We start from the raw sequence: 23,029 nt of genomic DNA, 5'->3' as shown, positions 1-23,029 counted from the left end.
CACCATATAACTATAGCAGAATATTTAATTCTGCCAGAGAAATAACGTACCAAGAATTTCTATGAAACAGCGTCTTTAAAACATTAAGCATGCCATTCAGCTCTCAAAGATGCATGCGCGTGTGGTTAGCATTACAGGGCTGTATTATTACTTGCCTAATTCCTAATATACACCTCTTTACATTGATGTTTCTCTACATCCTTTGCTGAGTTTGCAAAGAGGCAGCTCCATGCCACATTATGTAAGCTACTACACCAAGCAAAAGCACATGCTTGCAAGTACTGTGCCTCTGGAGCCTGGTGCAATATCCAGAACTGCAGGAAACTGAAGCAGGAGTTAACCTGCCATCCTTTAGGAGACTCAGAATCATAGAATCGTAGCACGGTGGGGGCTGGAAAGTCCCTCTGGAGCCCACCCAGTCCCACTCCCTGCTAGAGCAGGGTCCCCCAGAGCAGGCTGCACAGAGCCGCATCCAGGTGGGTTTTGAATGTCTCTGAGGAGACCCTGCAGTCTCACGGGGCAGCCCGTAAGACACACCACAAGACAACAAACCAACTCCTAAGGCCCCAGAAGAGAAGGCTCAGGACAAGCCACCCTGCTCTGTCCCGCAGCTCTGAGGCTAAGCCCCTTGGCCGGTACTGATGGAAAGGGCGTGCTCTCCAGTTTTGAGCACCTGAGACAAATCACAGGGCTTTGTGGGGCAAACCCTCAGCCCAGCAGAATCGACAGCAACATTAGTGCTGACTGGTACAACCTGACGGTGAGTTTATTTCATCGTCAACCTTTCTGTAACGACAAAAAGGAGAAATAAACTGAGCCTCTGGGGCTTCCTGATTATAATGATAACGACTAGTACCCGGGGCCACGCCCGTCCCAGCTAGGGGAGCGAGGCCCGGCGACAGGCCCACAGCCTCCGACAGGCCCCCCAGCCCAGCCTCCCCGGCAGGCGCCTGCAGCCCCCGCAAGCTGTTCCGCCGAGAGCGGCGACACGAGCGGGGCACGGCCCAGCCCGGAGGTGGGCGCCGGCCGCGCATGCGCTTGGCCGCCCCGCTCGACCGGAGGGGCGGCGGGCCGCCTCCCTTAGCGACGAGCTGACGCCATGTGCGGGGCCCGGGGCTTGCTGCTGGCCCTGCTGCTGACGCGGCTGGCCGCCTGGAGCCTCGGCACCCCGCCTGCAGCCGCCGATCCCGCCGCAGGGGCCACGCACCGGGCTACTCCGCGAAGCGATCCCGCTCCGCCGCCGCGCCGCCACCGTTCCGCCGCCGGCGGCTTCCCCGCCCGCCTTCTGCCGCCCGGCGCCCGGCGCTTGCGCGACCCCGTGGCCGCCGCCCCGTCGCGCCGCTCCGGCGGCAGCAGGTGGGCAGGGAGCGGGTTGCCGGCACTGCCGCGGCTGGGCTGGGGCGGGCCGGGCGCCCAGCTGGAGCCGCCGTGCTGCCACGGCTCGGGGCCTGGGGCCCGCCTCATTCCGGGTGGGGGCCTGGCAGGGCTTCCCGGGGCAGCATCTCGATGGCCTAGGTCAGGGGCCCTCAAACTTTTTAAACAGGGGGCCGGCGCGCGGATGAAGTGGCAGGAAGTCATCTGCGGCTGCTTGGTTTCCCCCCACCAGCCCCCGGCGGGGGGGGGCGGGGGGTTCTGTAAATACCGGGGGGCGGATTGAGGACCCTGGGGGGCCGTATCCGGCCCGCAGGCCGTAGTTTTAGGACCCCTGGCCTAGGTGAAGCAGGGCGCGGGTTGTCTGTGAGGAGGCTGTTGGCCTTGGGAACCGAGGGCGTCTTTCTAAGGGAAAAAAAACCAACTTTAATAGGCAGTTGGGAAGGCAGTTGTAGACTTGAGAGGCTGTCGGTGGGGATTTCAGCTGTCTGGAGAGTAAAATCTGTGGCCAAACCCTGTCTTTGCAGATGGCAGTTGTGAGGAGCACCAAGAGGAGCTCAGATATGCGGATGCTGCATTGCTCTACCACTTCTTGTTTCAGGGAGTTTCAGAGTGATTTCTAAATATACACATAGAGAGTATCCACAAAGTTACTACAATGATGAGAGGAGCTTTCTGTAATGGGTTATTAATGCAAATTGTACGATAACTTCCAAGCTGATGAAAGGAACACTGTGTCTTGTTGCTGTGTTGCTGGCATTTAGTAATATGAAGTATGAAATTCTGCAAGAATAGCCTTTTTAAGAGTTTCCTGGGTGCGGGGGCTTGTCTTGGCAGGTCTGTGAATCAAGTGTGCGTGGAAAAATCACTCATATTCAGAAGTAACACCCCTTATCCTACTGATACCATTGCTGTCCCTGGTGGACGTGATCTGCTGTTCTGTGTGCAGCTGGATAACTGTAAGTGACCTTTACCCCCCCCATGTATTTAATTCCTAGATTGCTTCTGCTTAGGGAATCTTTTTCTGAACTTACATATAGTTGTTTGGGCTGTTATAGTTCCATGGACCATAGTGGATTAGGATCCAGTCGCCCAAGACAGACACACAAAAAAGGACGTTGCAGTCACTTTAAGGGTGTCTTGCTAAAAGCAAACGGCCTTTATCAATTGCTTCTGTATTTGAGGTACTTCACTTAGTTTGCTACACTCAGAGCAGCAAATAAGGGTTGGTGTTTGAAATATAGCGCTATTAGCCTTTTCAGAAAGTTATTTCTTATCATATCTCAGATTCTTTATTTCATACACTTTTCGTGCTTTTTTTTTCTGCTAGCAATGATTTTTCTCTAGTAATCACACACAGTCATAGAGTATGCCATTAACACTCTTTTCTGCTTTCCATACTGTACTTTGGTTGACTGGTTTGATGTCCAGCTCTCTGGCATTCATTGCAATTAACTGGGGTCTCACATCTGAGCACTCACTGTTTTTTCTTTTCAGTCTTTTGTCTGGGAGCCTTGATGCACAGTCCCATCTACTTCTGACCTAAATCTTGGAGTGTTTTAGGTTGGGTGGGGCTCAGGAGTTAACTGGTTAACAACTGGTCAAAGCAGGGTTAGCTTCCTATTATCTGTTCCTGCTTTCAGCTCTTCACAGATGTTGCCTGAATGTTTTGCATGCAAGGAAAAGGAACAATGAGAGCCTTGTAGTACATGGTATTGATAGTAATGCTAGAACTCCACCCATTCCAATATTCAGTAGGTCCCAGAGTAAAGATGAATTTTGATAAGGGCTTAACCACAGCTGAAAGTTCCATCAGGCTCCTGGGTATTTCAGCCTGTAACTTGTAAGTAGATAAATTATATCCTTCTCCTGCACCACCCACAGTATCACAAAAATGGGATTAGAAGGATTTTGAATTTGTGATCTCATCCAAAGGAAGAATCATCTGTGTCTGGACTGGCAGCACTAGATTTTTCTGGCCATTTAATATTTGGTCCCCATATCTACCACATGATTAGGCCCACTGAACAAGCCCTAGGCCTTTGATTGCACTTGTATGTTAGGTATAGCACACCTGAGAACAACAGAATTCACTGCTTGCATGGCCTTTTCTGTGCTTGTTGTTAGAAGAACATCTCAGGAAGACTTTATTTGGGATCACCTGAAGGATGGTAAACTTTTCAGACAGAAACAGCCTTCTCCCCTTTGGTCTTCCCCAAGGAAATACAGAAACACATAGGTACTCATCAGCTGATTTCAAAGATGGATGGCGACATGAGCTACCACTGCCGGAAGTATAATCAAGCCTGCTCCAGAGAGTCTCCTGGAAAAAGGCTAATGTGAACAGGCTCTGAACCTAATGAATTAGCATGCCCAGTAACAAAGAGATTGTGATGCACAAGCTGACTTCACCTCATTGAAACCATTGCTAGACCCCAAGTCCTTTTCCTCAGGGCTGCTTTCAATCCACTCTCTGCCCAGCCTGTATTTGTGCTTGGGATTGCCCCAACCCACATTCAGGACCTTGCATTTGGCCTCTGTTGAACTTCATGAGGCTTGCATGGGACCTCTCAAGCTTGTCAAGGTCCCCATGGATGGCATCCCTTCCTTCCAGTGTGTCAACCGCACCACACAGCTTGGTGGTGTTGGTAAACTTGCTGAGGGTGCACTCAATTCCAGCATCCGTGTGTCACGGTCCACTCAGTGGACTCATGATGGTTCGTTTACTATGATCTTGAAGTGCAAAAATCAAGGCAACCACACCAAGGGGTTATGCTTCAATCAAACAGCACAGTTTTATTGTTTGCCCATAAAGCGACATGCAATAGGTAGAAAGACAGAAAGTGAAGAAAAGATAAGTAAAAAGAAAAAGGAAAGAGGATTATAGCTACCACCACGGGTCCAAGGTGTCCCTATGGTCCCAGGTCCAGGCAGCGTCTTGCTGGTCCTTCCGATCGTCATGATCCTTGGTGGAGAAGATCTCCTAAAATCAGTTGCTAAAGAGTCCTCTTTTATGCCGAGCAATACACATTGCTTCTCCTCTGGCCCGTGGATTGCTGTCAGTCTCTGCCTTCTCGAACAAGGTTATCACGCATGTTCTGGTTTGTTGTAATGACAACAGTTGTTACGCAGCCTTATCGTAGTTGTTCCTTCCAGCGCCAGCTATCAGGGAGCAGTATCGGGGAGCAGTATAGTACTCCTCGTACCATGCAGTTCTCCTTCAGGGTCACTGGGTCTCAGTGTCCATGAGGACCACATTCCATCTCCAGGTCTCTGTTAGCAATGTTGAGACAATATTGTTCTCTTTAGACGACTCTTACACCGTGTTGTTGACAAAGATGTGAAATGGTGCCAGTCCCAGTTCTGACCACTGAAGGAATGCCACCCATCACTGGTCTCCACTTGGACATGGAGCTGTTGATCTCAACTTTTTGAGTGCCACCTTCCAGCCAATTCCTTATCCAAAGAGTAGTCCATCCATCAAATCCGGGTCTCTGCAATTTATGTCCTGCAGGACAACATCAAGTGCTTTGCACAAGTCCAAGTAGATGATGTCAGTTGCTCTTCCCTTATCCACCAGTGCTGTAACCCCATCGTAGGAGACCACCAAATTTGTCAGGTAAGATTTGCCCTTGGTGAATTTGCATTGGCTGTCACCAATCAACTCCTTATTTACCATGTACCTTAGTGTACTTTCAGGAGGATCTGCTCCGTGATCTTGCCAGGCACAGAGGTGAGACTGACGGGCCTGTAGTTCTCTGTGTCTTCCTTATTTACTTTTTTAAAAATGGGGGTTATGGCTCCCCTTTTCCAGTCCAGGAACTTCACCAGACTGCTGTGACTTATCAGATAATGATGGATAGTGGCTTAGCCCTTTATCTGGCCATTCCCTCAGGACCCACAGATGCATCTCATCAGGTCCCAGGGGCTTGTGCACCTTGAGGTTTCTTAGATGGTCTTGAACCTGATCTTCTACAGTGAGCGGTTCCTCATTCTCCCAGTCCCTGCCTTTGCCTTCTGTGGCTTGAGTACTTGCCGGTTTAAGACTGACATAAAAAAGGCATTCAGTACCTCAGCCTTCATGTCCCGAGTAGCCAGGTCTCCTGTTTCCTTCTGGAGAGGGCCCATGTTTTCCCTGGCCTGCCTTTTATCACTGATGCACCTATAGAAGATCAGTTCTTGGGGACAGTTGGAAATACTGGGTATTTTCAGGATACTTAAAGTACTTTAAAAGCATTCCTGTTTCACATACTAGCTCCTCAAGATAACAACTTTGTCTTTAGACTTTGCAGGACTGAGGATAATATTGCTACTATTTCCACTTCTAAATCAGTGGAGGAACTAATATGAGTGCATTTTAAAGTTACAAGAATCGTTATTCATGAGCCTGACTCCTGTTTTGTTTGGTTTTTTTAAAGAGTTTGTCTGGTTGCAGACAAATTGATTTGTCTGATAGTCTTCTTTGCCTTTTTCTACAAGATTAAATAGCCTTTAGGTAGCTAGTGTGCTTTCTTAAGCAAACAGACTGAACAAGAGTAAAGTTTTTCTCTGAAAACTTCAGCAGTTTGAATATCTTAAGTTTTGCTGCAGAAGGTCTTCTCTTCCAGTTTTCAGTCATATTTTGCATTACGTAATGTTGGTTATCTGCGTTTCCAAGTATTCAGCTTTGATAATAGAATAATGCATAAAGAATTGCATTCCAAAGAAAAGAAATGGTTGTGAGTGGAACAACTATCAATGTTTTCTTTTTCAGTCTAATGATTATACCCTCAAGTAACTAATAAGAAAGCTGCTTTGTGCACCTGTTTTTGTGAACCTTGTAGGAGCTTAATACTCATTTGGCCTTTATCTCCTTAAACGATTTAGCTGACTGCTTGACTAATGCTGTATTCTGATATAAAAAAGCTTTTATTTCTGGTTGCTGCTCTACATCTGAGGATCTGCTCAGCCCTTGAACAGTAGAATTATACTGAGACCTTAAGGTTGTGGGTTTTTTTCTCTACACACCCCCCAACTTACTAGACTACCTAAATTCTTTTTGGTACTGTAATCAAGGGTACTGTCACTCACTCCTGTAGTTGGTATGATCTGTAGTCCTCAAACCTTGTAAAACATTTTGTTTGGCTGTATCAGAAAGTTTATTGTTTGAACACGTCCATTAGGATGAGTCTACATAGTATGTCCCTAATAATTTACCATTTTATTAGTGTTTTAGCAGGAACGATTTAATTATAACATGGTAACCATACTGAATACCACTGGGTCAGGAGTGCATCACTGTGGGGTACCAATAGAAAGTCGTCTTTTTTTTCTTTTTTTTTCTTTTTTTTTAAGGATGCCTATTGTCTATTCATACTTTTGAGTTTTGCCAGCCTTAATTATTTTTAATCCGTTTAGTGTTGCTCTTAGTGAACTCACATATTGGTAGTGTTTTGTCATTAAAATGTCACCTGTGTCTAATCTGGACATTTTACAGAAATTAGAGCATATATTAAGGTAGTTCTCTTAAGCAGTTTTCATGCTGTTTGGGAAATCACATTTGTGTATTAACACCCGTTTCCCATGAAACAGTACAAACTAGTACTCACGGTATCATTCTGTTCATAGCTCATATTAGTCTGTTAGCAGTGTTACTATGGATTAATTAATATAAGGCTCTATCTAGTTCGTAATTACTGAAGTTGTTCCTTTAAAAATATTGGCACAATATTTACTTTTTCTATCTTTTCCAGTAATTTGATATTGTTGGATTTCTGCCCCCCCCTCTTTTCAACTTTAGCAAATCTGAACTATTTCCAACAGCCACAGGATATTAAAGAGTCTGATTTTTTGAAGTTCTTTGAGAAGTATGGCAGACACTCTTTCTTAGCACGATCACAAGTCCAGCCATCATTCTCGGCCTTTTACCGGGTGAGTTGAAGGAAAATAGCAATCAGTTTGCAGATACTCTTTTACTAAAGCTGTCTGTAATGAGGTCTAATGACAGCATATTGAAAGATTCTTACTTTTCTACCTGTGATCCATATTATCTCTCAGTTCTTTTCATTCCTTACTGTGTAAAAAGTTTGTGATTAGTTTTCTTGTATTTCAAAGTTTGGACAACACTTTAGACAAAACTGGATGTACACTAAGGAGAAGTATAAATTTGCCTCTGTGCCCTTGTATTTGGCCTTAGTATTCCAGAGTCACTTTGTCTGTGATTTCTCCAAATTGTCTTTTCAGACCGGAGATCCAATCCTAATCTACATTGATTCATCATCTGTACTGAGCACTCTTAGACAGCCAGTAAAAATGGGAGCCAGTGGACTTTGTCTTGATGGAAATCCTGCTGGTTAGTAAAGGGAGAAGAATTTCTCTAGGGTGGTTTGCTTCTGTTTTATCTGTTGTCATGTCTTAACTCAGGCTTCCTGGACAGTAAAAGCACAAGCTGTACTCGGATTTTTGCCAACTTGAGTAAGAGCTGCATTACTGACCCTGCCCTAGATGCTGCCTCCTACTACCGTGACTTCACTGTGCTGAAGGTGCATGTCATATTGCTTCCTTTTGCTCAACATTTTATTTGCTTGAGTTCCATTTGAAGTTGCCTTCCACTGCAACTTCAGCTAATGGGAAAACTAAAGGTCATCAGGTATGTCATCACTGATCTCCCGATTGTTAAGGCCTTCTTGCTGGAAAACCTGATAAAAATGTTATGTTTGGTGATAATCCCTCAATTCAAACTACTTTCCAATAAATTTCAGTTATTAACAGATTCTTAATGCATTTAACACATACTTAATTAACACTTCATAGTTCTAATGGTTTAATTAGAACACTCTCTCTTTTTAAAGACTGTTTATCGAAGTATTGCTATCTTGTTCCATGAACTTGATCAACCAAGCAATACATGTTCTTAGTAAAGAATGAAGATTTGTTTTACATGATAGATCTAAAATCATACTGAAGGCCAGTTATCAATATTAGCTTTATTTACATTCATAGATTGAATTCCATATCAATTTCTGCATTATTCATCCTGACAATAATTTCAAAAGAACCAATTTATTGTCCTGGATTCATGCTGGTCTTACTGAATGTTAATATGAAAATATCTCCTATCACCTTCTGGGATTTCTCTGGTGTTCCAAGAGTAAAAAAAAAAGCAGTGTAAATATTAAGGCTAATGATTCAGTTTACCCTTATGTGGGAAATGTTTTCTGTGGGTTACATCTGCAATTTCTAGATCACAAATTGATGACATTTTACACATCTGGAATAAACAAAGTAATTTTTTCATTGTAACATGTAGGCTGGTTTTAGTGATGGTTTCATTACTTTAGGCACTTGCAAACCCAGCAAATCAGTTGGTTTTTTGATGTTGTGCGTTGGCTTGTTTGTTTTCCCTAGGTCCCAATTAATGACACCATTGAGCAGTTCATGAAGGTCAGTCTCTCTTGCCAATGAAAATAATTTCTGCTTCTGAAATAAAAACATACCTGGAATCTTAGGCATTCATAGTAATGCCTGTGGGTTGGGAACATGGGAGAATGGGAGTGTTCTGTGAGATGAGATTTTTTTTTTAGATGTACTTTTAAATGAATGGGCATATATAGGGCTAGAGTCAGGGAGGTAGCTTGTTTTCTTAGAAAAATTTGGGCATCTGGAGCAGGGTGATGTGTCCACAGATCACAGCTACAGCAGGAACGGAAATCTGACTTGGATGTAAAAGCAGTGGAAAAGGGAAAGAAAAGCATGCTCCTTTGAAACAATTGCTAATTGTTAATATGCTTGCTGTCTCCAGGTAAAGGTCACTGCAATTGCACCACCTGGAGCTCCCCACATGGCAGGCAACACATGTAAAAATGTTGTTTCTGAGGTATCTGAACCTGCTTTCCTTTGGGCATCTCAACACGAGCTTCAAGTCATTGCCCTATTACTTGCCTCTGCATCTGATTTTTCTTTGAATTGGACTTTCAGGTGATCTATGAGATAGAATTCAGTGGCACACATGGGATTCAGAGTGTTTCTGTCCGGTTCAAAGTGAGCAACATCTCTGGGAACCTAGGATCCTCTCTGCAGCAGCACTTCACTTTGCATTTCTGGGTCAGTGCCTCCATCCTCACTGGGCTTTTAAAAGTTTGTAGTCTGTAGTTTGTGACCCAGTTTTGTACAGATCAGATGTGGAAAGATTAGAGCAGTGTCACTGTGGTATGGTAGTGCCAGAACCCTGGAACACAGGTGGTGGTCGAAGGAAGGAGGGGACACTGCTCTGGTCTCAGGTAAACCATGTTAGAAGAAAAATTCAGGCTCAGTTCAAGCATGCAGTCTTGCGCTGCCCAAGTTTGAAGGGGCTGATTGTTATCATCTGACTATTTTTTGCTTTGTTTTGAATTGGTTTGGGGTTTTTTTGGTGGGAAGAGAGAGGGTGAGATCAGGGTCAGCACCATGGTCTTGTGAAGGGAAGGGCTGGAGCTGGTGCTGTATCTGAGGTGTTCAGCATTTGTGAACAAAGTTGCTAAATTTATTCCAGGTATTTATTTAACTATGCCTGTGCAGTGGGACTTCGGAGGGGGGGGCAATCTGGGACATACTTATGTGTGTTGAATTTCATGTAAACCTTGTCCCATAGAAGCAATGTGAAGTGGCATAAGTGATGACCTCAGGGGTTGGTAAGTGTGCAGTGCAACCTTGCTACAGTTATCCACAGAGGTTCTCCCCATAAAACAATTCAAAAGTGGAATCTGACACTCAGAATTGGGGTCAAGGCAGGGTTTGTTCTGCAAGTCATCCGTAGAATTACCCAGACCCAGACTGGTATGTTCACTTCCTTAGAGACAAATGTTGAGCAGTAAGAATTCATTGTCTCAAAACTGTCCTGGTAGTATCCACATTTCAAGGTACTGACAGTTTTTTACCTGCTGGACTGCAGATGAACTTGGTAGGTAAGAAAGAGGATTTGGAAACAAATAGTGGAGGTTTTAGTAGTGCATAATATTCAGTCATTCAAAAAACGGTTTACATTCACATTTTTGAGAATGTGAATTTGATCTTCTGAGATGAATGGATCTAATTCGTGCTACCGTTTTCCTTTCTTTCTTCCCTTTGCCTCTCTGTAGACCAGGACTCTTTCTCATGCGTTGCCTAGAAGTGGAAACCCTGGCTACATCACCGGAGCACCAGTGTTGGTTGCAAACAGTGGTGCCGTGCAGCATGTATCCTTTTTTCTCCTATCAAGTTTTATTTATCACTGGGTTTATTGACTTCTTGTACTTTACTGTCTGGACTTTTGAGAGTCTACCTGTGAGGGCATACCTCAGTATTACATCGCAGCCACCGGCAGGCCTTTTGGTCACAACTGACCTGTAGTCCTGTGGTAAGGATAAGGAGGAATGTGGGGTGAGAGGATTGTTAAACACAAGCTGGGTGTCCTGTATTGTCTGTTTATGCTTTTGTTTGGCTTCTTGACATGCAGTCCATCAGATGAGTGTTTTACGGAGCAAAGGTGATGGAAGTTGCTCACAGTTCCTCAGACACACAGTACAATTTGGAAGAAATATGAGGACAGGCTGCAAGCTCAGGTAACAACACACTGCAGTCACCCTTCCTGACACATTTGGAAGGTGTGGGGCCACTTAGCAAGTTTTATCATAGTCTCTCACGCACTGTTGTGGAGCCTAGGTCCTTCCATGAGGTTGCAAATGGGCCCCTACAGATCTTTCATATACTCCTAAGAGCACTTGAATGTCAGACAGGTGGTGGACCTCTAGAACAATCTGAACATTGTGAAGGTCTTCTGGGACATTTTGAGATTTTAGTCGGGCAACATATCTTGGGCAAGAGGAGAGTTTGTATTTGAGGAGCAAATTATAATGGAACCTTAAAAAGTGATTGTTTTGATCATTTGGATTATTCTTTTGTTGGTGACAGAGCAGGTATGTGACCACTGATGTGATAAGATCACTAAAGAGCTGTCAGTTTTCCTTATCGTGCGTTACCATGCCATGTTGTTCTTCTCCCCTCTCATTGTAGAGAGGATTGAAACTGCATCCATTTAATACCAATACTTCCATAATGAGTAGAAGAAATATTCATTACAAAGGAAGGATGTTGATAGTGGGTTTTTTTCTGTTCTGGAAATCACCTTGTCAAAGCTGATATTTTCTTATTTCCAGCCTGTCCCCAATACTGGAAGAAAGTAACTGTAGTTATATCCAGCAGAAGTTATACAAGGCTTTTCAGGGCATGAACAAAGCAGAGGACCTTGGTATAACTGGCAGTGCTCATTCAACGCAGGCAGAAGAGTGGACAACCATTCTGATTCAGAACTGCAGTGTACAGGTAATATGAATGCAAAAAGACCAGCTGTGAATATTTTTCCTTTCATATCTTTGTATTACCTTGGGGAAGCACGCGCATGGGAAAAAAGAACCAGATTATTCATCTGGGCTTATGTTCTCTGTGTTATGATCCACTGACTCTCAGGGATGCCTGTAAGAAGTCGTTCATATGATTAGGATAATTACTAAAAAACCCTGAAAAAACAATCACCTGACAGATTTAATGTCTCTTGAATCCTGTTCCTGCTATTTAAATGAGCAAAAACAGTTCAATACTGAATCCAGCATTATATTACCTAGTTTTCTGACAGCCTTCTAAAACTAATAATACCGGGTTACTTCCTATTAATTTGATGCTTTTTATTATTATCAACATTTCTGATTTTCCAGTTTCGAGGGAAGTTTATATATTACCCAATAAGTGTAAAAGTTTGCAATCCAAGTACTTATGGAGGAGGGAAATTCTATTTTGATAATTATTAATCTGTCAGGATATGGCATATTAGAACACAAAATCCAAGTGGTAGAGCTGAGACAAATTCTGTTTGGATATAAGATAACAGTGAGATGGATACAACTCTAAAATAGGTGGCTGACCTGACCAGAAGTTGCAGGGTTAGTGCTGAAGTGACTGATTCAGGTTCTTGTGACCTATGCTATCAAAAATAATAGACTTTGAACATAATGGTCCTTTTTCACGTTTAGAGTACTATATTAAGATGTTTGAAGTATATTTTCTTTTCAGGCTGTAAATTGCACTTCCTGTTGCATGGTTCCTGTGACCCTGGAGATACAGATATTGTGGACTAAGGTGGGCCTCCTGTCCAACCCACAGGCTCAAATACTGGGTGCACAGTACTCTTATCAGTGTCAGCCCCTGAAGGTATGGAATTTTAAACCCCTCCCTCACACACAGAGGTAATTAAATAGGATTCACAGGTTATTTAAGAATCAAAGTATCAAATGGTCTTTATATTACTGAATGGAGATTTACTGAACTTTAGCAGTGGTCTGGCTGCAATGGCAAGGGTTTGTGTTTAACAGCTCCATAGAGGTGTTTTTATGGCTTCATCAGTACTGTTGCTCAATCACTTGTACAACTGGAAAAGGTACCTTCCTTCCAACACCAGCCCACCTTTTGTCACTTAAGGACTCAAACTGTAAACTTTCAATTATGCTCAGTAGAAAACTAGTTACAAACATTCAATAACTGCATGTTTATCTAGTTGTGTCTTAAAGCCTTGATTGATATGGAATTTGAGTTGATTTATATTTCACAGACTCCACAGCATGCTGATAATCTGTGCAAGAAGATATTTCTATTCCTATAGGGGTTCTTAAATCACCACCAGGTAGCTGAGGAAGAGGCTAATGCTGATGGCAGCAAATCTGACGAATTAGGGGAAAAGGTTTTAAGCCAGAAAGCAGGCTCCTAAAAGAAGATTACATGATGGAAACATTCAAGGTCAGGTTGGATGGGGCTCTGAGCAACCTGATCTAGTTGAAAATGTCCCTGCTCATTGCATTGGGGTTGGCCTAGGTGACCTTTAAAGGTTCCTTGCAACCCGAACTGATCTATGATTCTGTGAAGTCAGTAGGAAGATGGAGCTATCAGGTTCACAAAGGAGAATGGTCTTTTTCAAGCATATGTCAGTGGATCCCATTTTGGTGCAAGGCTAGATTCCTGATATCAGTCTTTTGGGCAGCTTGTATATTTTGAAGATGTATAATTCTCTGCAAGGGCTTCAGGAGGGGGAGCAGCTGACACCTGCCCCATGGCGTTCTCATGGCAGTGAGGTATGACATGGGAAGTGTCTGTCTGACCTGTTGCTACTCTTTGGACTTCAGACTTGGTCTAAATGAGATTTTACATCATTGTTTGGATGTGTCTCATGCTACCTCTTTGTCCTCCCTTCTTGCAACATACATAAAAGAACATGATAGGAAAATGTTCACCTTGTAAAATGTGTTGCCCTGGAGCAAACTGACACCACCGCCCCATGAAGATATTTTCTACATCTGACCTGTTAAGTGGCTCCATTAACAAAACTTCTGTCTGAGTAGGGAGGCTTGCATTCCTAGTAAAAGTGCAGGGTGCATAGCCCTCAGTAAGGATTAGCCAATCAAAAACTATGAGATTCAGATTTCATCAGCTTGAACAATGGATGCTAATTACTTTAGAGCTGTAAGGTGTATTGCAAAGCAAATTAAAAGAATGCAAGGTTTTGGCAGCAAGAAAAAAACACACTACTAAAATCAGTTTTGGCTTAATCAGTGGCAATCCACAAGTTAGGGTTGTTAGTAAACACATTTTAGTAGAGGTACCAGTCCGTACCATACTCAGCAGTGAAGAACTACAGCTCTTTGTAAGCATACCAGTGAGATCACAGATGCAGGCTGTATATTGCTTTACTTTTAAATTATGTCACTTCCCAGTTTTAGCCTACAGATTCTAATATTTTTATTTATATTTTTATATATATATATATATGTAAAGTGCCTATCACCATATTGATAAACATTCTTTGGAACCACTCTTGACAGCAGAGGTAAGAACAGGAGTCAGTCTGTTAGTACCTCAGCACTTCTGTTTCCAACCAATTATAAAAAAAAAAAAAAAAAGCCACAAGACTGCTGCCAGCCTGCCTGTGGTGTTTAATACTGCTACTCCATCAGGGTTGAGAACTATCTATTCTTTAGAGAAAAAAAACCCTTTTCCTTTAGACCACACTGTGTCACTGGAGAGTTGCCTTAGTGACTAAGGAGAAAACACAGAACCCAGGAAAGAGATCCCATTTTCTACACCCATCCACAATATCTGGTCACAGTAGTATTTGACCTTCCTGAAAATACAAGGCAGTCTTAAACGGTGTAGAGCTATACAGGAGCATGCTGGAAGTTGCTTCTGTCTGCCTTCTCCCAGCTGTTAATGAGGGGTTGTGTGAGAGGTTTTTTCCCCCACTAATATCCCCTGATTTTAAGACAGATTTTGAAGGTTCAGAGACAAAGCCAGAATTGTTTTGTGGCTTCTTGTTGACTAAGGCAATTGTGCCTACTGTGTGTTTACTCATTGATAGGAGAACTTACATCCATCAGGAGTGAAGGAGTAATTCTAATTGTGAGTGCTCAGCAGTGGCAATTTGTGACTGAGGAATGATCTGGCCTGGAGGGCAAGAAGGCCCAGCTGCAAGAAGGGGTTAAACTAGGTGAAAGCAGGAATGCCAGAGACAGACTCCTTGCAAGGGAGTGAGGTTTCCCTTGGTGATAAGATCAAGCCTTAACTTTGTCTTGTAGCCATTCTGTAGCAGAGCTGGGTGGGGGCACTGGGGTGGCTGGACCCAGGGCTTTGCTGAAGTGCCCCATGCTGACACTCAGGGATTGGTGCTGATGCAAGTGTAGGTACGGAATTTGCTCGTGACACATATTTGCAGACTCTGTGTAGAACCACGTTTTGTGGTAGGACTCTGTCCCATACATTGTTCATTACAATTTTATTTTATATTTAAGCACAAGTGTTTTTAATTTGCCTCAAGAGGTACCATGAAAATTCCCCATCAGGATTCTCAGTATTTTTCTCTTAAGAGAGAGTAATTGATTCTGTCTTGGGAGTTTTTTGAGTGCTTCCCGCACAACTTTGCTCTAAAGGCAATCTTGCAAATTGTTTCCAGGGAAGTGAATGAGGTGGTGATTTCACAGGTTGGGTTAAACCAGTGCAAGCACAGAAAGTATGCTGCCAGTAGATTCCCTCTCTTGAAGTTAGCATGCAGAGCTGTGAAGCTGGGGCAGGGAGTGAGGCTGCTCTTTTGGCAGCAGTGTGGTCTTAAATCACTCCAAGCTAGCCATGAAACTCCACATAGCTCAAGGAACAAGTGTATTTGTTGTCCTTCAGCATTCTGTTGAAACAGAAAGGAACTGGGGCCTTAGAAGTTCAGGCCCCTCTTACATCTTTACCAACTGACCTACCAATCTGTCTCCTTTCTGAAAACAGTATCCTAAAATGTGAGAAATAAATTCATTGCTGTATTGGCTCCCTGCTTTATTTTACTGATATTTTGAAGGGATCAAATCTTGTGGCAGTCCTGTCTGTTTCTGGCAACAATCACCTGTTCAGAGGGCCAGGTGATCTCATCTTACATAAATTAATAAATTTTGTACAAAAATAAAGCTACATTTTCTTCTGTTTGTATTATCAACTATCTGATATGTCTGTCTTCTGCATAAAAGATTTACTCCGGCAGAACTTGAGTCACTGCTTCCATTCTGGAGATCTGTAATATATGATGCACAATAGCTACTGTGTCCTCAATTTACCTGCTAAGTATCAATTTTGGGAAAGAGGAGTTACTCCCCTGAAAAAATGTATCTGGAACACTTAACTCCTGCCATCCTAGAGACATCTTGCTTGCCAGTTATGTACAGTGGGTCTCCATTAGCAAATCGAGGAGGGATGTATCTTTTGTATTAAGCTTCCTAAACCTTTTATGCTTTCCTCTTTTTGCAGTTCCTAAGCACAAGCACGGTACCTTTGACAACTGTCATTACCTTCACTGACATGACTGAATGGCCAGAACCTCCACGAGGTCAGCCCCAAGTGCACTGGAAACTCCCATTTGACATCTTTTTCCTATTCAAGGTGGCAGTGAATTTGGAAAGAAGTTATAGAGGTGATCTGGTGGGCTATTTTTTGTTGATTCTAATAATAACTAGCATTCTCTGCTTTTGAAAAGTCAAATAGATGGAGCCCATACTTAAAAGTTCGGTAAATGAATTGATACATTCAGAATATGTTTCAGATCATAGTCTTTTCTCCTCAGGTTCTTACACTATTCCTATAATATCCATGTGCCTTCTGTTCTTGGCTGAAACCACATGACTAGCTTCTGTCCTGTGTCCTCTCATGCCCCTATTCTCCATATGCACCACCTGCAAACCTCACTGTAGTGAAACACTTGAGAGATGGAGGGGTCAAGAGACATTAGGTTATACAGGAACGAAGAGGAGGATGTGAAAATGAATATTGCATGTTCCCAGAAACCAAGAGTGCTTTTTAAACCAAGGGGGTATGGAGAGAGAAGCAGAGTTCAATCCAAACATTTTGGGGCTGCATTCAGTCATCTTCCTGTTGGAGAAGCATCTGATTTTTCTACATGGAACTAACTGAACATTTAAAATACAGGAGCCAACATTTAAAATACAGGAGCCCTCCCAGGCAGCCTGAATTATTATTTTATGAATAGACATGTCTGCCAGTCACCTGTTATGTGGCAACCATGCCTCTCTGACAGTTTTTGACTCTTCTATGTTTTTTCAAATACAGATATTCAATTGAAGTTTTTGTGTTTTAATTGGTTTACATTAGCAATTGTGTTGCACAAAGCAAAGTCATTGTAGATGTCCCATCCTGTGAAATATAATTGAATTTTAGTTGTTTGTCAAGACAACTTCTTTCCTGATCTTTTTTCTTCTTGAAGAAACAGGCCTGAATATGGGTTTTCCTAGATCAGAAACATTCTCTTGAAGCTCGAGATAGGAACTGGACTGATAATGATAGCCCCTGAAAGCTAGGTGGCACATCAGAGAGCTGTGAACAGTCCTAAAGAAAAAAAACTAATTAGGAAGAATTTGTAGATACATTACGAGACTGAAGCTTCCTGCAATACCTTACCCCTAGCTCAATCTCTGGGACCAAAACGTAAGTTTATTGGTTTTGAAGTTGAAGGTGATCTGATTATCTACTGTGCCCCACTGCATCACACAGGCTAAGGAAATCCGCTCAATCATTCCATGAAGTTTTTGGACAACAGTATATTTTTTTAGCAAGGGATTTGTTATTTACCCTAAATTCTTCAGATTATGGAAAAATCTGTCCCATCTAATGGGCAAGAAAATCAGAGAAGTCTGGCCCACCTTTAACAAAATGTGTTTGTTGATTTTGTATGTATACTGTGTATAGCAACTTTGCTGCTCTTTTTCATTGCAAACTTAAACAGAAGAGTGTAAAAATAAACTGAAGAACTTGTAATTAGTCAAGATATCAGAGGAGATAACCTGAATTAAACAAAACCGTGTCCCATCTAATACATGCAGTTTATGCGATAACTTCACATATTTAAGTTTCAGATTGTTTGTGTGGTTTACGAGCTTGGAAACAATTCCATGCAAGTGTCTGCTGCTTCCATTGCTTCTGATTCTGGGGCAGCCCATAAAAGCCAGTCTGAACACGTGTGCATTCCAGTGTTACCTATGGCTGCTGGTACCAGTACAGCAACAAGCTTTGATTTTAGATATATGTGGCTTCTCAGCTGTGCCTGTAATATGTTTGCAAAGCTTTTAGCAAAACACATTTGTAGCATATGTCACGTGTCCTCCCATGCTCCTAATTTGTGGAATCCAGGAAATCAGAGGTGTCAGTAATTGACTCAATCAGAGTTAGCTGGAGAAACTTGCCAGACATCATGTTGCCAAATGTGTGAGGATATGGCTTGAATGAAAAGGATCTGGCATCTCTTGTTTTCTGCATTATTGTGATAATCCAGTTTGGTGACTACAGAGATTCTTTTATTCTATGAGCTGCAAATATATGGAAGCGCTATAAGAATGCATCACCTTACTATTGTAATTCTCTGTCATATCCCTAACCTCCAACATGTCATATTTTCTAGCACGCATGTGACTCCTCTGACATTTCCTCATTGCAGGGAATGTAGCTGGAGAGAGCCTTGTCCATAGCCTGGTCTAGCCTGACTTAAGACACATTCATTTCTAGCCGTGCCATACCACATGGATGTGGGTTTGGAATCTGCAGTTTCCTATGACAGTTTATTTCAGCATCTGCTTTGTCATGTTAAGGTTTTCCCCACTGCACTGAAATGGCCTCTGTTACAATTGGCTGTCAAGCAATAATACGACAATGTCACACACAAAGCAGACTAGTATGTCAAGATATATAGAATGGGGTATTTATACTCCATGTCAAGGGGCTGAGACAGTGCTGCGTAATTCCTCTGCTGCCAGCATTCTATCTAGAACTATCTTTCCAGTGTGTCCAGTTTTGAGGTTGTAAGTCTATGTTTACACTGTGAGTGAAGGATGCAATTTTTGGGTTACAAAGTAGGAGCAGAGTTACAAGAAGTTAATGAAGTGCACTGTTGGTAGCGATGTGGGTTAGGCTGCCCACCCAGCTCTTAAAATCTCTCTATGGGGTTGTCAGATCACTGTTACACTAGAAGCCGATAGTATGTGTTTTCGTTCTCACTACCTGAAAGAGCACCATGTTGGAGTACTACTTTTATTATAGGTTCTTTCCCCCCAACTCAGCCAACAGAAATAGCGAGAATGTGATTTTCTGAAATGTTCTGAGATTATTTGCCTCTTCTATAATGCAAGAATATACATAAAATGCAAAGGAAAAGTTAAAAAAGACATCTTAAAAATTTCTGTAAGTTCCTTAGTGTGCTTCTGCTTTCTTCAGGGACTGAGTATTTGAGCCACCTTTAAATTTGTTTGCCAAGTTGCAGCGACTGTTTAGCACTGTAGGGTTTGTAGGGAAAGGAGAGGTGGCTTACTTTCTGTGCTCACCATACTTGCCCTCTTCATCTGGCTCAACTGACTTTCCCAGTGTGCCACTGGGTGTCCATCTAGCTTAGTAACTAATGGTAAGAATACATAAACGTGATCTGTGACACGGCTGCAGTTTTCCTTACAAGATCACGTATGACACCCCCGTGGCACAGCACTCGCTGGGTCACTAACGCCTATTGTCAGAGGGACCCCGGGCCTGCAGGTTTTCCTAGAAAGCCCCTTTCCCTCTGGCGCTGCTTCACATCCACCCCCGCTGGCGTCCGAGGCCGCCTGACATCGCTGCCGGCAGTGAGCGTGGGCGGGGGGCTGCCGGGGCGGGGAGGCGGCCGGGGCAGGGGGGTGCCGGGGCGGGGGTTACCCCCGGCGGGAGCACGCGCAGGCTGCGACGGGAGGAGACAGTCAGTGCGCGAGAAATCCCTCCATGTCCGCCTCGGCACAGCGAAGAGCCCCGCGGGGCAGCAGAAAGATGTAACGGCGTGCAGCCGCGGGTGGAGAGGGGCCGGGCGCAGGGAGCGGAGCGGAGGCAGCGGGGCCGGGGCAGCTCGGCTACAAAACAACCCGACCCCCGGCTCTCCTTGCAGCCGGACCCGGGCAAAACCCGCCGCTGCCGAAGCTGGCGTCACGCTATCGTGATCAAACCCGGCTGCACCACAGCGCTTCTGCCGCCGCTCTGCGGGCCCGCTCCACGGAGCGCGGGCCCACCCGAGCGCCTTCCAGCCCCGGCCCTGGCCCTGGCCGAGGCGGGCTGGGGCTGGCGCTGGCGCTGGGGCCGGAGGCGCCGTGAAGCGGTGGGCGGGCGCGGCCCCGGGCGGAGGCGCCGTGCCGGCGGGTGGGTGCCCGCTGTGGTGGCGAGCTGTGCCTGGGGGCGGAGGAGCGGGCCGGGCGGCGCCCGTGCAGTCGCGGCGGGGCCGAGGGCCGAGGGCGGTGACCGGCTCGGCCGCCGTGGCGGAGCGTACCCGCCCCCGCCGCGCAGCGCGGAGCTGGGGCGCCGCGGGGCGGCGGGGCAGGTGCTGCCGGCTGCCCGCCCGCGAGTGGGGGCTGGGCGCGGCTGCTATGTTGCTCGCAGCAGAGGAACGAGGGCTCCGCAGGAAAGAGCCAAACCCGAGCCTTTGAGCCCTAAAACTGTAGAGGTGCGGTGCCTGTTCGTCTGGCCCTCACAAGCTTTCCACAGCCTTGTAGAATTTGGCTCGGATTTCTGGATGGTTACAGAGCATTGCTGCTGCGTGGAGTTTCTGGCAGAGTGAAACTGCAGTTTCGACCTTGCAAGCACTAGACTAATTGATAAGAGCTGCATCAGGCTTTGTTCTTCTGGAGCTTTCTGACAGCAGAGCTGTTGCCCCTCTTGAGACTTCTTTTTGCTTGTTCGTCTCTTGTACCTGCTTACAAGATTGCTACATGCCCAAAGAAAATGCTTAAACCCTCCTGACACTTGCGTGCCATGTAAAAGTTATTATCTAGGTTTTGACCTGGCTCTCGGTGATAAGCCTGTGTTTCCCCACAGGAGATGTAACAGGATCAGATTAGAATTTTCGTTTAAGAAACCTTATAGCTCTCTGAAAGAAGTAATAAAACTGTAGATAAAGGAGACCTAATGGCAACGCATACATAGTTTTCCAAAAGCCTTCAGCAAGTGTCTCTGTACTATGAAGTCAAGAACAGTTTTATTTTCTTAAATGGAAAATAGCTAAACCCCTGCCATAAATGCTTATACTTGTGCTGACTCTGTATTCTAAAAAACTACGGACACTTGGAAGTGTTTACCTTCTTTATCTTCTCAGATTTGCTGTTGATGACACTGAGAAGCAATTTATAAAGGGTTAAAATAAAGTTTTCTTCTTTCCTGTTCTCTATCATCTATATTTATATTTATTCACTTTAGAAAGTATGTTTCATATTCTGTATTTAGGTCAGTGAATAATTTTTGTTTGTTAATTGCTTTACTGATTTGTTGGTTTGTTTGCTGTACTACATTCCTTTTCTAAGCTACTCTTCGCCAGGGTTGTTATATGTGTATTCAATAGCAGAGTGAGCATCTCTCAGGCTTAGCTTCAGTAATTTTTTAAGCTGCTCTTCTTGCATGTTGTGTTAGTAGGAATATGAAAGCAATGGTATTTTTATGTTTTTCTGCAGCATCCCTGGAAGATCTGATAGACAATGTGGGTGGTACCTATTCTGAAAAGTCTGTTCATGGTGTAGCAGAAGTCAAAAAGCAAATAGAATGGTGCAAATTACCAGGTAAGGAATGAAGTTCAGAATAAAAGATCATATCATACCACTATATAAATCCTTGCTTCATCCAAACTTGAGTACTCCATGCAGTTCTGGACTCTGCCTTGGATAATATGCTGTACTCTGTTTAGGATAATCAGGGAGGCGGAGGAAGAGTAATGGAGATGATTGTATGTATGAAATAGTCTCGATACAAGGAAATCAAGAGCATCCTGTACCGATTTATTAGTGGTAGTGTAGTCTAAGGAGTTGCTGTGCTTCTCTCTTGCTGATGCGGGTACTCGCGTGATTGTGTAGACAGGTGGGTCAGTTGGTCTCTGACCAGAATGTTACCATGGCCAAGCTGTTTTTCAGAGTGGGGTGGGAACGGCAACTTTGAGCAGGAGGGATGGCAAAACTGGTACGCCTCTGGTGCTAGAATTGTTTAGGGACAGCTTAAGCATCACAGCAGAGGGAGGAAGGAGGAGGTGGGTGTGCTACATGTCTGTAAAATCAGGAGTGGTATGGAGAAGGTGGATAGCCCCAGAGCCACGCAAAGCTGGAGACCAGGAGAGTATTCAGGTAGTTTTAATTGCTTTCTTGTCCTGCCGATGTACTTTATCTTGAGATCTGACAGACTGCTGTTCAACTATGTTTTATTTTATTTCTTGCTTTCCCCATTAGGGTTTGGGTGCCAACTTACCCTTTATAGAAACGGAATGCCATCTTGTTTCTCCCCAACCCCAAAAGAAGAGGGAAACACATTGTGAGGGCAGAGAATAAAAAGGAAAAGTAGGTAAAGACAAATGGCTTAAAAATGAGAAACTGGAGGGAATGCTGAGCTGAGCCCACACAGTTCCCTGATGCTGATGAATGCTGTTTTGAGTGGTGCTCTTGGAAAAATGATAGAATAGCGGCTTAGAAACATAACTACAGTTGGTGAATATTCCCTGCTTTTTCTTAGGAAGTTGTGGCTGGCTGGCCTAACCATTGCCAGAAGGCAGTTACTCAAGGGGTTCCACTTGTGAGGATTTGGTTACAGAGGGTATGAATTAAAAAGAATTGGTAGAGCAAGAAGTTTCTGTAAGAGGTTCTGGAAGAGAGGCTGACACCCAGGGTACTAAATGTCAAAGTTAGTCTTTTTCCTAAAATATTAAACAAGAGTGCTGACTTCAGTCTACATTTTTCAGACTTCTTTTCATTCTGTCCTTGCATTTGCCTGGCAACAGTTTCTCCTGGATGTGAACACATGTCCAGGTACATGATTTGCATCTTGTTGCTTAGTGGCACTGTTGTCACTCTGCTAACCATAGCTATTGCAAAATTTTATTCAAAATCCATTGCTTTTTCCTGAATGATCTTTGGCACTCGTGCAGCCTTCATTTGATGGCTATAGGGAAACTGGAGCAGAATGGGAATGCTGCTTCTGTTGTCTTTATCCTTAACAGCGCGTGGAACCTGATGTTTTGCTTCTCAGTGTTGAAGTGCTACACGTGGTAGGACAAAGTAGCCAGATTTGATCCAGACAAAGTAGAGCAATGATGTTAGGAGGA

At 44.1% G+C, this 23,029-nt stretch overlaps 1 protein-coding gene across 1 annotated transcript; it reads left to right on the top strand.

The window, feature by feature from the left end:
- The first annotated feature begins 1,022 nt into the window (after positions 1–1,022).
- TCTN3 (tectonic family member 3) lies at positions 1,023–22,630 on the top strand. The gene is made up of 15 exons (XM_037399576.1): positions 1,023–1,356; positions 2,209–2,330; positions 7,151–7,281; positions 7,594–7,702; positions 7,774–7,892; positions 8,758–8,793; positions 9,152–9,226; positions 9,328–9,453; positions 10,467–10,562; positions 10,831–10,928; positions 11,523–11,688; positions 12,433–12,570; positions 16,189–16,351; positions 21,399–21,503; positions 22,161–22,630. Exons 1-15 carry the CDS (start codon positions 1,100–1,102, stop codon positions 22,244–22,246), a joined length of 1,827 nt encoding a protein of 608 aa, XP_037255473.1. The 5' UTR covers positions 1,023–1,099; the 3' UTR covers positions 22,247–22,630.
- Positions 22,631–23,029: the final 399 nt, after the last annotated feature.

The sequence above is a fragment of the Falco rusticolus genome, chromosome 9 (genome assembly GCF_015220075.1).
Source record: "Falco rusticolus isolate bFalRus1 chromosome 9, bFalRus1.pri, whole genome shotgun sequence".
In the NCBI taxonomy this organism is placed as follows: Eukaryota; Metazoa; Chordata; class Aves; order Falconiformes; family Falconidae; genus Falco; species Falco rusticolus.
The sequence above is the reverse complement of the archived record's forward strand: the minus strand, read 5'-3'. Positions and strand labels throughout refer to the sequence as shown.